This window comes from Typopeltis vanoorti, chromosome 12 (assembly GCF_054136105.1).
Source record: "Typopeltis vanoorti isolate ZY-2024b chromosome 12, IOZ_Tvanoo_1.0, whole genome shotgun sequence".
In the NCBI taxonomy this organism is placed as follows: Eukaryota; Metazoa; Arthropoda; class Arachnida; order Uropygi; family Thelyphonidae; genus Typopeltis; species Typopeltis vanoorti.
In genome coordinates, this window is record NC_143560.1 from 113789629 (window position 1) to 113804242 (window position 14614).

Here is a 14614-nt window from a genome sequence, read left to right on the forward strand (position 1 = left end):
TGCAGTCAGGAATAATATCCATACTTGAAGTAGAAAAAGCCATCAAAGGCTTGAAATGTGGAAAGGCAGCAGGAGTAGATGATATTCGACCAGAAATGCTGAAGTATGGTGGTATAAGAGTCTTACAGTGGCTGCACTGCATAGTTCAGAAAGCCTGGACAGAGGGACGAATTCCCGATGATTGGAGTAGAGCTCTCATAGTACCCATATATAAAAAGGGAAATAAAACTGAATGTGAGAATTACAGAGGTATTTCCCTACTGAGTGTTCCTGGCAAGATCTATGCAAGTATACTTGAGAAACGGTTGAGAAGAATTGTGGAAGAAAAGCTTGGTGAAGGACAAGCTGGATTCAGGCCAAATAGAGGCTGTCAGGATCAGATCTTCACTTTACGACAAATAGTCGAGAAAGCATGGGAATATAACAAAGATCTGTATTTAAGTTTTGTCGATTTGGAAAAGGCATATGACAAGGTGCCAAGAGAGAAGCTATTCAATATGCTGCAGTTATATGGTGTCAATGGGGCATTATATCAAGCAATACTTAGTCTTTATTTGAGTTGTGAGTCAGCAGTTAGAATTGAAGGAAGTACAGGAAGATGGTTTAATGTTAAATCTGGTGTGAGACAAGGATGTACATTATCCCCTCTGTTATTCATTATCTATATGGATCACATTATGAAGGAATGTGGTATTAAACCTGATATCAAAATTGGAGATGTTAATGTCAGCTCTTTGCTTTATGCGGATGATGTTATACTTCTAAATAAATCCGCTACAAGTCTGCAAGATTCTCTGACTAAATTGAATAGCTGTTGTAATAGATATGGTATGAAGGTCAGCAATAAAAAGACAAAGACAATGAAAATAGGCAGAATCATTGAAAATGTCAACTGTGTTGTGAATGGAGAACCTGTGGAACAAGTAAAACATTTCAGCTACTTAGGCACAATTTTTACTGAAGATGGTAAACTAAATATAGAAATAGACAACAGAATCAGCAAAGCTGGTATCGTGGGAAGTCAATTGAATAAATTCATATGGAATAAGAAAGAAATTAGTCGGAACACTAAATTAGCTGTATACAAGACTGTGTTCAAACCAATTTTAACTTATGGATCTGAGAGCTGGGTCAGAAGTAAAACACTTGACCAAAGACTAGAGACCGCAGATATGAGAGTCCTGAGAAAGATTAGAGGCGTGAACAGATGGCATCAATGGCAATATCATATTAAAAATGAGGATATTAGGAAAAAACTTGACATTGTCAGCATCCAGGAATGCGTTAGCAGAGCTAATCTCAGATGGTATGGTCACTTAAATAGAATGGGAGAGGAAAGATTAGCAAAACAAGTGTTCTCTGCCAGGTTGGCAGGAAAACGACCCAGAGGAAGACCAAGATATAGGTGGATTGATACGGTACAAAGTGCCTTAGACGATAGAAATATAAGATCTGTTAATGTTGGAGTCTTGACAAGTAACAGACTGATTTGGAGGAAAATTGTAGATAGGAAGTTAGTAATGATGTAATTTTTTCATGTAGTACTGTCATATCCTGTACACCCCTTGAGGGTACATAGCAGGAATTTGATGATGATGATGATGATGATAAAACCACCAAAATGTGAAATTGTATTAGCTCATATTCACTTTTTACAGAGTGACTATGCTTTGCTGAGTAATACCAGTTGAATGCAAAAAAAAACTATGAAGAAATACACAAAACACACACATTTCAACTTCTTTCTCTTATCCCAGTATACCCACATGTATTGCCCTATGAGTGTGTATCATGCTGTTTGAGTAGTGAATAAAAAAAAAAGGAAAACCTTAAATACTAAAGGTAAGTTTGAAGTAATAAAACATTTTGAAAGAAACGAGAGACGTGATACTGCAGGAGCAACAGGCCTATAGGAATCCATACTGCACACACTATTAGAGACAATGTTGCAAAAATAAAAGAAACTTGTTTATCAGGAAAAATTGCAAGTGCTGTAAAGTCAATTAGAATAAGGCTTAAAGCAATACAATATTTACTGCAGCACTCTATTTCTTTATTTATTTATTAAGAATTAAAAATGTTTAAAACTGTAGTAGAAATTTTTTTATTTTTTTATACTGGATAGTATTACTTATGAAATCCTTTTTTTTTTCATAAATCCTCTTATTTTTACTGCACAAAATTTTATAATGAGTGATTTTTAAATTAATTATAGGAGAAATTATGGTACTGAGAAACATTAAGCTTACATTCATCATGATGAGATGGATACAAATGACAATCAGCGTCATGATCAGAGAAATGGGAGTAATTAGATCAAAGAAAGAGTTGTAGTATAGCAGCTAGAATAGGTAGTGATGGTTAGAGGAATGGCCTTGAACAGTGTGGGACTGTCATGTTTGTACACTAATATAAGGAATATTAGAAAGAAGGTAGGTGAGTTTGTTCCATTGACTGAGTTGGTCAGTACACCCAAAGATAAATGGTGTTAGTGAAATTTGGTTGTCTGAGGATGATGTATTGTCAGGAAGAAATGGAAGGATATACAATTTATTAAGGATAAGAAGGTGGGGAGAAGAGATAACTGTTAATAACAGCAAAGGAATTGTGTACACAAAGAGTGAAAGCTGAAAATAGTAGTACATGTGAAGATTTTGAATCCGTGAAGTTGAAATTAACAGAATAGCATATCTAATGAGATGTTGCTATAGGCCAGGGAATATCAACAGTACTGATTGAGAAATGTTTAAGCATTTGGTTGAGATGTACAAAAAAAAGATGGTGATCTTAATGGCAGATTTTAATTACAGGAATATAGATTAGGAAGAGAAAATAGTGTATGGAAACAAGCAACATGTGATGGAAGCAATTCAAAGTTTTAGAGTGTTGGATCGGGTGATATCCTCATAAGATGTCGTTGTTAGTGATGAATCAACACTGCTGCTGCTGGATGGTAAGAGTCACAATGAGTAACTTATTTGAGAAGTGGTGAAACAAGAAAAAATTATTACCAAAAAAAAGAAAAGAATGGAAAAAAAATATGAAATTATAAGGTGGATAATTATGGGAAGCTCACACAATCAGCTAGCATTGATATGTTGGGTAGGTGAGCTGTGCAGAAAACATGATGACAGAGCATGGGAATTGATAAGACAGTATCTAACAAAAACAATGCATAACTGCATATCAAAAATTAGGCAAATAAACAGAGCAGGAGAAAAATGGATGAACAGTGAAATCAAGTGAGGAGTGTTGGAAAAGAAAATGTTATCAGGGGTGGTTTAAGACAGGAGGTGGTGATCGGATGTATGAGGAGTATAAAGTACAGAATAGGAAGGTGACAAGCATGGTAAAGAAAGAAAAGTACAGTATGAGAGGAGATTGGCCAGTCATCCAAGGATAATTAGGGAATTCTTCTGCTATATGGCAAGCAAGAGGAAGAATAATTATGGTATATTAGGTTGACACTGATGGATAGTTGTAGTAGTAGTGGTGACCATTACAAAAGATGTAGTGAAGTTACTTAATGAGCACTTCATCAGTGTATATCACATACTAGTATAAAAGATACTGTGCAACATGTAGAAGAGGGACAAGTATTAGGAGAATCAGAAGCAAAAGAATCAGAGATGCAGCACATGCTGACTGGATTCATTGTTAATAAGGTGGTGGAATGGATGATGTATCACCACATATTTTTAAGGGATCTACAAAACAATCAGATATTCCCTTGACCTGCTTACTTAAGTCATGCAGCGGGAAAGGTTCCTAAGGAGTAAAAAAAAAGCAAAATATTACCACTCCACAAGACTGGTTCTAGAACAGATGTTTCCAATTACAGATCAGTCTATATATTTACAGCTGTAGTCAATGTGTTGGAGAGATCAGGTAGAAATAAAATACAGGACTGGGTTGATGGACAGCATGGGTTTGTAAATGGTAGATATTGTTTTAGCAACCTACTTGCATTTTATAAATTAATGAATGTGCTAGATAAGGGAATTTCATATAGAGTGATATTCTTGGACTTTGCAAAGCATTTGATAGATTACTTCATGATAGGTTTATGATAGAGCAGTGTCTCAAAAAAGGAGGGTACCCAGTGGTGTACCCAGGGATCATTATTACTGGTCTTGGGCCCCTGCTGTTTAACGTATTTGTCTGATGATATTTCATGTGAAATGACTGCAGATCTTCAGTTGTCTGCTGATGATGCAAAGTTAGGAAGAATCATAAGGAGTACTGTTGATATTAATTCCCTTTAAGAAAATTTAAACAGACTTTCAGCTTGAATAAATGAATGGCACTGTGGTTTTAATATTAATAACAGCAAGATGTTGCATTTTTGAGTGCAGAAATATAAGGTTGTGTACTATACTGATGGAGCTGTGTTTCAAAAAGTGATGAGATATGATATCTGAGGGAAGGGGGGGGGGGGAATGACAGAAGACTGAGTTTAGAGGGCACAGGGCAAGGGTTGCAAAGACACATCACACTGCTATGAAAAAGAGGTGGCATGCCACTGTATAAAGCACTAGTCAGACCATACTTGGACTAATATGGTCAGATCTGAATACCTATTTTACACTGTGATGTGGAAACATTGGAGAAGGTCCAGAGATAAGTAACTAAGATGACAATATCATGGTTCTGGAATGTTAGCTATGGAGAGAGGTTGAAGGAATGTAAATTACAGAGTTTAGTAGAGAGGAATAAAAGAGGTGATATGTAAAAGGTGTTTAACATATCACTTCTTGTTGTATTAATAAAGAGGAGATAAAAAGAGTAGAAAATGAGAGAACTAGAGGCTATTCCTAGAAGTCACGTATGAGTGTAGTGAAAAAGAGTGCGAGGAGAAGAGGAGCATATTTTTTACATGGAGAACTGTGAGTGGATGAAACACATTAACAGAATATATTATAAATGCAGGGAGTGTTTAGGATTTTAAGGTTCAATATGACAAACAAGTTGCTGGTTGAGTGAACCTTCCATGATGAGTCTCTTGACTCCACAAAGGTGTAAAAACAACAACAACAATAATAATAATTAATCTATTCAAGCAAGCCACCAGGGAGTCTGTATCAATTATGTCCCTTATTGCTTACCCCAACTTAACAAAAAAAAAAAATAACTGGATTTCTTCTGCTAATGTATCCCTAATATCATTAACATGTAAGTTAAATAATAATTGCAATAGTACAGAACCCTGTCAGCTGCTCTCCTATCCATGTTGCAAATTTATTTTTCATATCTATAAATTGATGAACCAAGAGAAAGTACAATCAAACTTAGTTATAATGAGCACCACTGTACCAACAAAATTTCCTCATTATAACCATTACTGACTGTATCAGTGATGAGTTAAGTCTACTTCCTACTTTTTCCTTCTAATTTTCAATAACTCAATAAAAAAACAGACTCCAAAAAGAAAAGAAGTATCAGAGAGGAAAAAAAAAAAAAATTATAATTATCTAAATATCATTTGTATGAATATGCTTGTATAAACTATAATACACTTAATTCTTGTAGATAAGCTTATGCATTGGGACATACTTCTAATTTTTTTGGAAATGACAATATAAACTAAATTATTAATTGTAAAAACTTTAATAACTCTTTAGGGATCACAAAACAATATGTGCATGCAGGCACTCACACTAAGCAAATAAGCCTGAAAAAAGTAAACTTAAGTTGGTCCTAGAATCCTAAAAGGTGCCCCACCCCCTTGCTAGGGGACACCTTTTAGGGCACATATCATTGTTTTGTGATGGACATTGCCAAAATATAGGTAGTTATTAATTAATGATTTTATAATTAATAATTCAGTTTACGTTGCCATATCCTAAAAAATTAAAAGTACAATCCATTTAATATTTAATACAATTCATTTGTCCATAATTTTAAAATCATACACTTAATATTAAATGGTTTATTTTTTATTTCTTTGTAATTAAAACAATGCTAATTAATGATAAACACAATTACAATTAGTCTTTTTATTTATGAATATTAAAACTGATGGTTTTTGTAAAGATTTCACATGGTGATCAGAATTCATTATACAAATTATGGAAACAACTACTGTATTAAAGTAAAAACTTCAGTTTAATACAAACCAAAATAATCACTCGACGTTTCAACCTTCACATGAAGGTCATCATCTGTGGTACACACACACACACACACACACATATATATATATATATATATAAAGAAACAGGCTACACTACAATCTACGTGGTATGCCAAAGTTCCAACAGTGGTTCCATAAGTTTCTGGCCTGACTAACTCTTAGAGGTCACAGAAAGAAAACAACTGTGTCACTTTTCAACATAATCTCCCTTTACTTCAACACACTTTTCATATCTTTGAATTAACATTTCTATGCCCTTGAAAAAATAGTCTGTGCTTTTGTCTGCAAAATGGCCTAAAACTGCATCTTTCACCTCATTTTCATCTGCAAATTTTCTTCCTCGAAGGCCTTTCTTCAGTTTCAAGAAGTGGTAGTAATCTCTGGGTGCTAGATCTGGGCTGTAGGGTGGGTGTCAATCTCCTTGAAACCACACTCCTTCACTGCAGCCTTCACAACAATAGGCATATGGACTGGAGCACTGTCATGAAGCAGGCGAACACCATGACTCAGCATTCCTCGTCTCTTCTCCTTTATGGCATCACACAGTTTGTGCATGAGTGAAGTATAATATTCTGCATTCATGGTGGTATTCCTTTCCTTGAAGTCAATCAAGAGAATTCCCCAGCAATCGCAAAAGATTGTTGCCTTGATCCTCAATGGTGCTTCACCTGGTTTGCACCATTCCATGGATTCCCTTTTGGAAAAAGAATCATAACAAAGGACCATGTTTCATCCACGGTGACAATGGATTCCAGCATTCCCTTGGCAAACCTCTAAAAACTAGCAGGAACAGGTCACACTATGCTCCTTCTGAATTGAAGAAAGAAGTCAGGAATGATGCAAAAGACGGTTGTTATGGAAAGCCCCAACCTTGCTGAGATTTCTTTGAGCTTCAGTCATCTGCCAATGAGCAGTTCCGCCTCAACAAGAGATACATTTTCCTCAGTCATCACTTCTACAGGTCAAATATCACAAGGGTCATCTTTGATACTCTCTCTTCCTAGGCGAAACTGTTTAGCCCATTCCTTCAAATGGAATATGAAGGAGAAGCTTCCCCATAAACACCATCCAATGACTATTTGATAATACTTGGAGAAAGCCCTTCTTTGGTGAAAAACTTTATCACAACACAGTACTCAATTTTTAACATTACAGTCACTTAGCATGCCATGTGTTAGTCAAACAAGTCCTTCCAACTGAATGACGCAGTTAGAGAGTTTAAACTGGTAAACTAAGTTCCCCATAGATGGTGCTATCTATCACGAACACCATTTTAAAATTGGCAGAAATTTTTTTAGGTCAGGCAGGAAACTTTTGGAACCATACACTAATTTGGTCAACCGTTAAAACTACTGGCCTGACATCAGGTGAAAAAAAAAATCTTACTACATCAACTCTAGAGTTCTGTTATTATTATTATTAATTTAGTTACAAAAAATAAAATTAAGCTAAAGGGCAACATGCTCTCACATAATTATTCATATAATATAATTCATATAATTATTCATATTCGTTTCTGCCCTTTTCACATTATGAAGTAAAGTGGTATACCTGATATCAAAATTGGAAATGTTAATCTCAGCTCTTTGCTTGATGCAGATGATGTTAAACTTCTAAATAAATCTGCTACAAGTCTGCAAGATTCCCTGACTAAATTGAATAACTGTTGTAATAGATATGATATGAAGGTCAGCAATAACAAGTTAAAGACAATGAAAATAGGCAGAAACTTTGAATATATCAACTACATCGTGAATGGAGAACCTATACAACAAGTAAGCCATTTCAGCTACTTGGGCATGATTTTTAGTGAAGACTGTAAATTAAATCTGGAAATAGACAACAGAATCAACAAAACTGATATCGTAGGAAGTCAACTGAATAAATTTATATGGAATAAGAGAGAAATTAGTCAAAACATTAAATTAGCTGTACAAGACAGTTTTCAAACCAATTTTAACTTATGGATCCGAGAGCTGGGTTAGAAATAAAACACTTGACCTAAGACTAGAGACCGCATATATGAGAGTCCTGAGAAAGATTAAAGGCGTGAACAGATGGCATCAATGGAAATATCATATTAAAAATGAAGATATTAGGAAAGAACCTGACATAGTTAGCATTCAGGAATGTGTTAGCAGACCTAATCTCAGGTGGTATGGTCAGAATGGGAGAGGAAAGATCAACAGAAAGATTTAAACAGAATGGGAGAGGAAAGATCAGCAAAACAAGTGTTCTCTGCAAGGTTGGTAGGAAAAAGACCCAGAGGAAGACCAAGATATAGGTGGATTGATACAGTAAAAAGTGTCTTATGTGTTGGAGCCTTGACAGGTAAAGGATTGATTTGGAAGAAAATTGTAGATAGGAAGTCAGTAATGATGTAAATTTCATGTGGTACTATCATATCCTGTACACCCCTTGAGGGTACATGTCAGGAATTTGAATGATTAATTTTACCCTGATATTAACATATCATACATGGATGTATAAGGAACTGATTTTAGCCTATATCATCAGTCACTTTTATATCCAACATGTTTGAAATAGCTTTCTATGCATGGAAACTAAGTGCAAAACATTTCTGAAATCTACATGGGAAGTCCTTTGAAACTTATTTAATACACTAGCATTGGGAGAGGAGATCCATTCTGTACATTTCAACTACAGCACAATTGTATTCTATGAATGCAAAACACATTTTTGAAATAAGCATGAAGTTTGTCATTTAACAATATAAAAAGTAAGAGGAGGAAAAATATTTTCTCTCTGGGAAGCTTGTCTTAAAAGAGCCAAAGTAACAACCATCTTATTCTTTAAGTTGGGTGATCATCAGAAGAAACCATACCAAGTTCAGCAGTTTTTACCATTTAGGAGATCACTAAACACAAATAAACAATTTCAGAGAAATATATAAAACACATCTCACTGTATATTGTTTTAAACTTACACTTCCTGTCAGTTCATTATTAAATTTCTGCTGAATTTCTGTAAAACCTCCTTTCTCTCCAAACTGGAAAAAATAAAAATATATTATGTCTGTGTAAACATATATAATTCATTAAATAATTTTTATAAATATTTTATAACACACAATTGATTATTGATTTTGGTTATTGATTGTATTGTGATTATTACAACTTAAATTTACGTTTCAAACAATTATAAAAACTTATAACAAAAGTCAAATTCATTTATGAAGAAATACAAAAATGTTTTCTGGAAACCTTTTATTACTGATTTTAACACTGTTTTACCAGCTGTGCCAAATACTACACTACTGACACATCTATAAACAGAGTCTTCAAAATGGGAAAAGATATTTTTCTTGGTTGTATCATAAAGAAACTGTACAAAAGATCAATAGCTGGTATAAAAATACTTGTGTTGCACAGCAATTTAATTAATCCAGGAAGAAGATGATCTGGATATGAAGTGACATATTTTCACAGTTATGAACAAATGAAGTTGCCATTTTGTAACACTGAGTGGAAGTGCACAACACACAAACACACCAGTTTTTGCAGATACGCAGCTAGGCAATTATCGTTGTCATCATCATCACTTTCTTGATATCTTCTTTCAAGGGATGTTCAGAGGATACTTCAAGGGATACTATGATAGTACTACATGATTAAATTTAAATTATTAATAATAATCTCCCATCAACAATTTTCTCTAAATTACTCAATTACTTCTCAGCACTCCAATATTGTCATATCTAACATTTCATTCTTCTAAGTCACTTCTAGTTGAATCAATCCACCTAAACCTAATAAATCTTGGTCTTTTCCCAGCCATCTTGGCATCAAATACCTAATCACTAAATACTAAATCATCACTTAATCAGAGATTAAGTGATGATTTATTTCTAACCCAATTTTCAGATCCATTACTTAAAACTGGTTTGAACAGTGTCTTGTATACTGCTAGTTAGGTGTACTGGCTACTTTTTCTCTTATTCCATAACTGGCTCCCAACCATATACCAGCTTTGCTTATTCTGTTGTCTATTTCCAAATTTAACTTGCCATCTTCACTAAAAACTATACCTAAATAGCTGAAATATTTTGCTTGTGTCATATGCTCACCATTCTGAATATGGTTGAAGTTTTCTATGCTCCTGAATATTTCCATAGTTTTGGTCTTTTCATTGCTGACTTTCATGCCAAATTTGTTACAGCTGTTATTCAATTAAGAAAATCCTGAAGTCTTACACTGGATGTATTCAGAAGAACATCATCATCTGCATAAAGCTAAGTTTGATATCTCGAATTTTAATATCAGGTTTAATGCCACTTTCTTTCATAATGAGATCCATGCAGATAATGAATACGAGGGGAGATTTTACATCAAACCATCTTCCTGTATTTTCTTCAATTCTAACTGCTGACTTACAACTTAAATGTAGACTATGTATTCCCTGAATAATGTTCCATTTACTCCATATAACAGTAGTGTTTAGAAAAGCTTTTCCTGCAGCATCTTCAAAACTGAAGTACAGATCCTTGTCATATTCCCATGATTTCTCAACTATTCCTCTTTTTACAGATGGGGACCGTGAGAGCACTACTCCAATCATCTGAACTTTGACCTCCCAGCCAGGCATTCTGAATTATGCAGTGTAGCCACTGCAAAACTTTTATACCTCCATATTTGAGCATTTCTGGTCGATGATTCTTTGACTCCATGGAGTATCCATATAAATAATGATAATAATAATAACAAGCTGGCATTCCACATTTCAATATTTTGATGGTTTTTAGTACCTCAAGTATATATATGTTCTCCTGTTCATATTTCTCTTGAAAATTTTCTGCTACTGTTCTGTCATTACTTGTTTCTTTTAAGTCTTTCAAAATATTTGCTCCAGACATCTAGGATATTCTTATCTTCAGCTTTCATTTCATCTTTATCATCTGTAATTCCTTTAGGATACTCTTTCCTCCATTTCTAAGCTTTTTCAACAGCCTCCAGAACATTTTGCCACCTTCTTGATATATACCTTCTATATTCTTACAGAAGTCTTCCCATAACTTTTGTTCAGCAATTTTTACATATAGCTTAGCTCGCTTACATTTTTCTCTGTATTCTTTGAGGGCACCTGCTGACTTATTTACTGGTTTATTTACTTATTAACTTTCAGTCTGCTTTCTTCTTTTCCAAGACTGCTTCTTTAATTTCTTGTGTCCATATTTTTCCATCCTTATCCTTGCAGACAATTTCATCATATGCCTCCCTAGCTGAATCAGTCAACGTTATCTTTAGAGTTGTCACTGAGACACTGGTTTGGTTCTTATTATTGTTTCATTTTTTTCTTCATTAATGTTTGTATAATCTATAGGTTACCTGTCAAAGCAGCTCAACTTTAATTCTTCTCAAAACATTATTTTCAATATGATATTCAATTTTATCATCCTTAAAACTAAGTGATGGTCACTTCCAATTTTAAATCCTCTGTACACTCTTGTATCCTTAACCAGCATAAAGATATCGCTCTCACCAATAACATAGTTGTTATTGTAACATCAACAATAACATTAAGGATCAGAGCTAAAGAAGTAAGAGACCTCCATAGCATGTTTAAGGAATGCAGAGAACCAACTGGGGCTTCTGACCTAATGTCCAATCCTCACCTTCACACGTGGTGCACCTGTTAGTAGATATCTGCTGGGTTCTGAATTAATGAGAATGGGCTGGCAATTTGGGACTTAGATGACCAAATTGTACTCTTTATTGGTTTAAATTACAAACAGTATGATGGTACAGCTAGATAAATTACATCATAATAGAAAATAAATTATATTTTTATTTTAATTTTATTTTTATACAGACAAATCGGCCCTTAAGAACACACGCAATTTACAGACAAAAATACTAGTTCTGGTGGTGGTAGGCAGTAGATGGCGTTGATGGAGATGATTGGTAGTAGAGGTTCGGTGTAGTGGTGGAGACAGTTGTATAGTGGGTATCCTCCCACGAAGAGTCTTTGGACTCCTTGGAGATGTCACGAATAATAATAATAATCATTTACAGAAGTGTAAGCAAACAATGTTTGCAGATGAAGTATCATTGCAACTAGGCTACTTGTATCAAAAGGAAATGTGCTTTGAATTATGGAATACTGAGGCAACTGATGTGAAATCAACACCCTCTACATAAATAGCTCAGAAACTGGGAATGAAGAGATGAAGCTATTGTTCTCCTAACAGTCCAGATGGTGCCCTCTAGCGGGCTAAGTAGGTGTTCTTGGCCGTTGGGCTGAAGGTCTGCTGATGTAGGCCTCCCAAATTTGGGGCAGTCGCATACAACCAAATTTGTTGAGGTTTGGAGAATTTCTTAGGGCTGAGGCTGATTCCATAAAGAGTCCTTCAAATTTGTATTTGCTACGGTGTATCACTGTAGCTTCCTTCCACCATATTCTGTGGCGTGTATCCAGAGCACGGTCCGCAAGTCCAGAATAACTGTATTTGTGAAAACGGATGTAGTCCTTGTGTTCCGAAATTCTGATATTTGCTGTCCTGCCTGTTTGGCCAAAGTAAGACAGTTTACAACACCAAGGGACCTGGTAAACACCAGGTAGGTCTAGGGGAAGTGGTTGGTCTTTAGTGGAGCGGATAAGGGATGCCAATTTTCTGTGTGGCCTGTAACAGGACAGGTCATGTTTTTTTAAGATTTTGGTAATCTTTTCTGAGGTGCCTCGGATGTAGGGAATGGTGATGGATTTAGAGTAATCCTTGTTGTGGAGGGGGGGAGGGGAGGGGATCTGTGGTTTGTAGGTTCTAATATTTTTTTGGTTTTTTTTGAGGGGGGGGGGGGGGTAGCCATTGGCTGAGAAAGTGTTGAGGATGTGATTTAGTTCAGTGTTTAGGGCCAAGTCGTTTGAACAGATTAGTTTAGCCCTGTTGTATAGTGTTTTCACTACTCCATATTGTTGTGAGGGGGGATGGTGGGATTGTTGGTGAATGTATCTGCCTGTGTGGGTGGGTTTTCTGTAAACTGAGAGAACCAAGGATCCATTAGGCTGGCGGGTGACTAGTGTGTCTAGGAAAGGGAGGCTGTTGTTTTCCTCTTTTTCCAGAGTGAATTTGATCCTGGGGTGTTGGTTGTTTCAGTGTGTTAAGAAGGAGAGAAGTGTTTCAGAGCCATGTGGCCAAATAGCGAACACATCATCAACGTAGCGAAGCCATACGGTTGGTTTTTGTGGGGCAGAGGCTAAGGCTTTTACTTCCAAGGTCTCCATAAAGAAATTGGCCAAGGGTGGGGAGAGTGGTGAACCCATGGCTAAAGACCTAAAGACCAACCACTTCCCCTAGACCTACCTGGTGTTTACCAGGTCCCTTGCAGTTGTAAACTGTCTTACTTTGGCCAAACAGGCAGGACAGCAAATATCAGAATTTCGGAACACAAGGACTACATCCGTTTTCACAAATACAGTCATTCTGGACTTGCGGACCATGCTCTGGATACACGCCACAGAATACGGTGGAAGAAAGCTACAGTGATATGCCGTAGCAAATACAAATTTGAAAGACTCTTTATGGAATCAGCCTCAGCCCTAAGAAATTCTCCAAACCTCAACAAATTTGGTTGTATGCGACTGCCCCAAATTTGGGAGGCCTACATCAGCAGACTTTCAGCCCAACGGCCAAGAACACCTACTTAGCCCACTGGAGGGCACCATCTGGACTGTTAGGAGAACAATAGCTTCGTCTCTTCATTCCCAGTTTCTGTGTTGTAATGCCTACGTGCACGTAACTTTTTTTTGTAAGTTCCTTTAGAAGATGGCAACGTGACGTTGCCGAAATATCGGAAAATATTTATTAAAGTTTAATTTAATTTATATCCTTAACTACGTTGTTCAATTCCTTAAGTGTTTTAATAATGCATAACCAACGTATAAGCCTGTCTACGAGAATCAACATCAACCACGGAGATACAATCGCACGGAAGGCCCACCAATACGGTAAATTGGAATTGAAGCTGTCTAGACAATTAAATCGTCTAGCGTTCCTGAAACGCTGCCGGGATAATAAAGTAATCCCGAACAGTGTAAAATTTAAGCACCGGATTGTGTCACAAAAAGCTTTCCGAATATATAACCGCGCTAGCTACGCGAACAAATCACCGCCACGCGGTCGCTCTTAGCGGACATTAACGAAGCTATTTGTGCCGTCGAAGATGAGCTTTCGTGCACTTTGAACCACGATCTTTGGTCGATTTTACATGACGTCTCATGTACCGCTGCCGAAAAAGAATTTAAAAAAATACGAGGCTGACAGATGAAAAAGTTCGAGAAATTAAAAAAGAACTCTACCATCCTCCCAAAACCTGCTACCAACACGGTAATCAACCTTTCTTCAGTCACCCTGAAGCACTCAACACGCTGGCACGTGGACACAACTTCGCCATTGCTCCCAATAAAATACCTAGTGAGGATATTATGATCCAGATCGAACGTGGAATCCGCCACCTTCCACATCAA

General features: G+C 36.1%; 1 protein-coding gene across 1 annotated transcript in view; it reads right to left on the bottom strand.

Moving 5' to 3' along the window:
- The window catches only part of LOC150101143 (ubiquitin carboxyl-terminal hydrolase 24-like), an 824883-nt gene that overhangs the window by 724287 nt on the left and 85982 nt on the right, over positions 1–14614 (bottom strand). The window contains exon 7 of the mRNA XM_090401261.1: positions 9081–9143. Coding sequence (XP_090257387.1) covers positions 9081–9143 — 63 coding nt within the window. The remainder of the gene's footprint in view (positions 1–9080; positions 9144–14614) is intronic.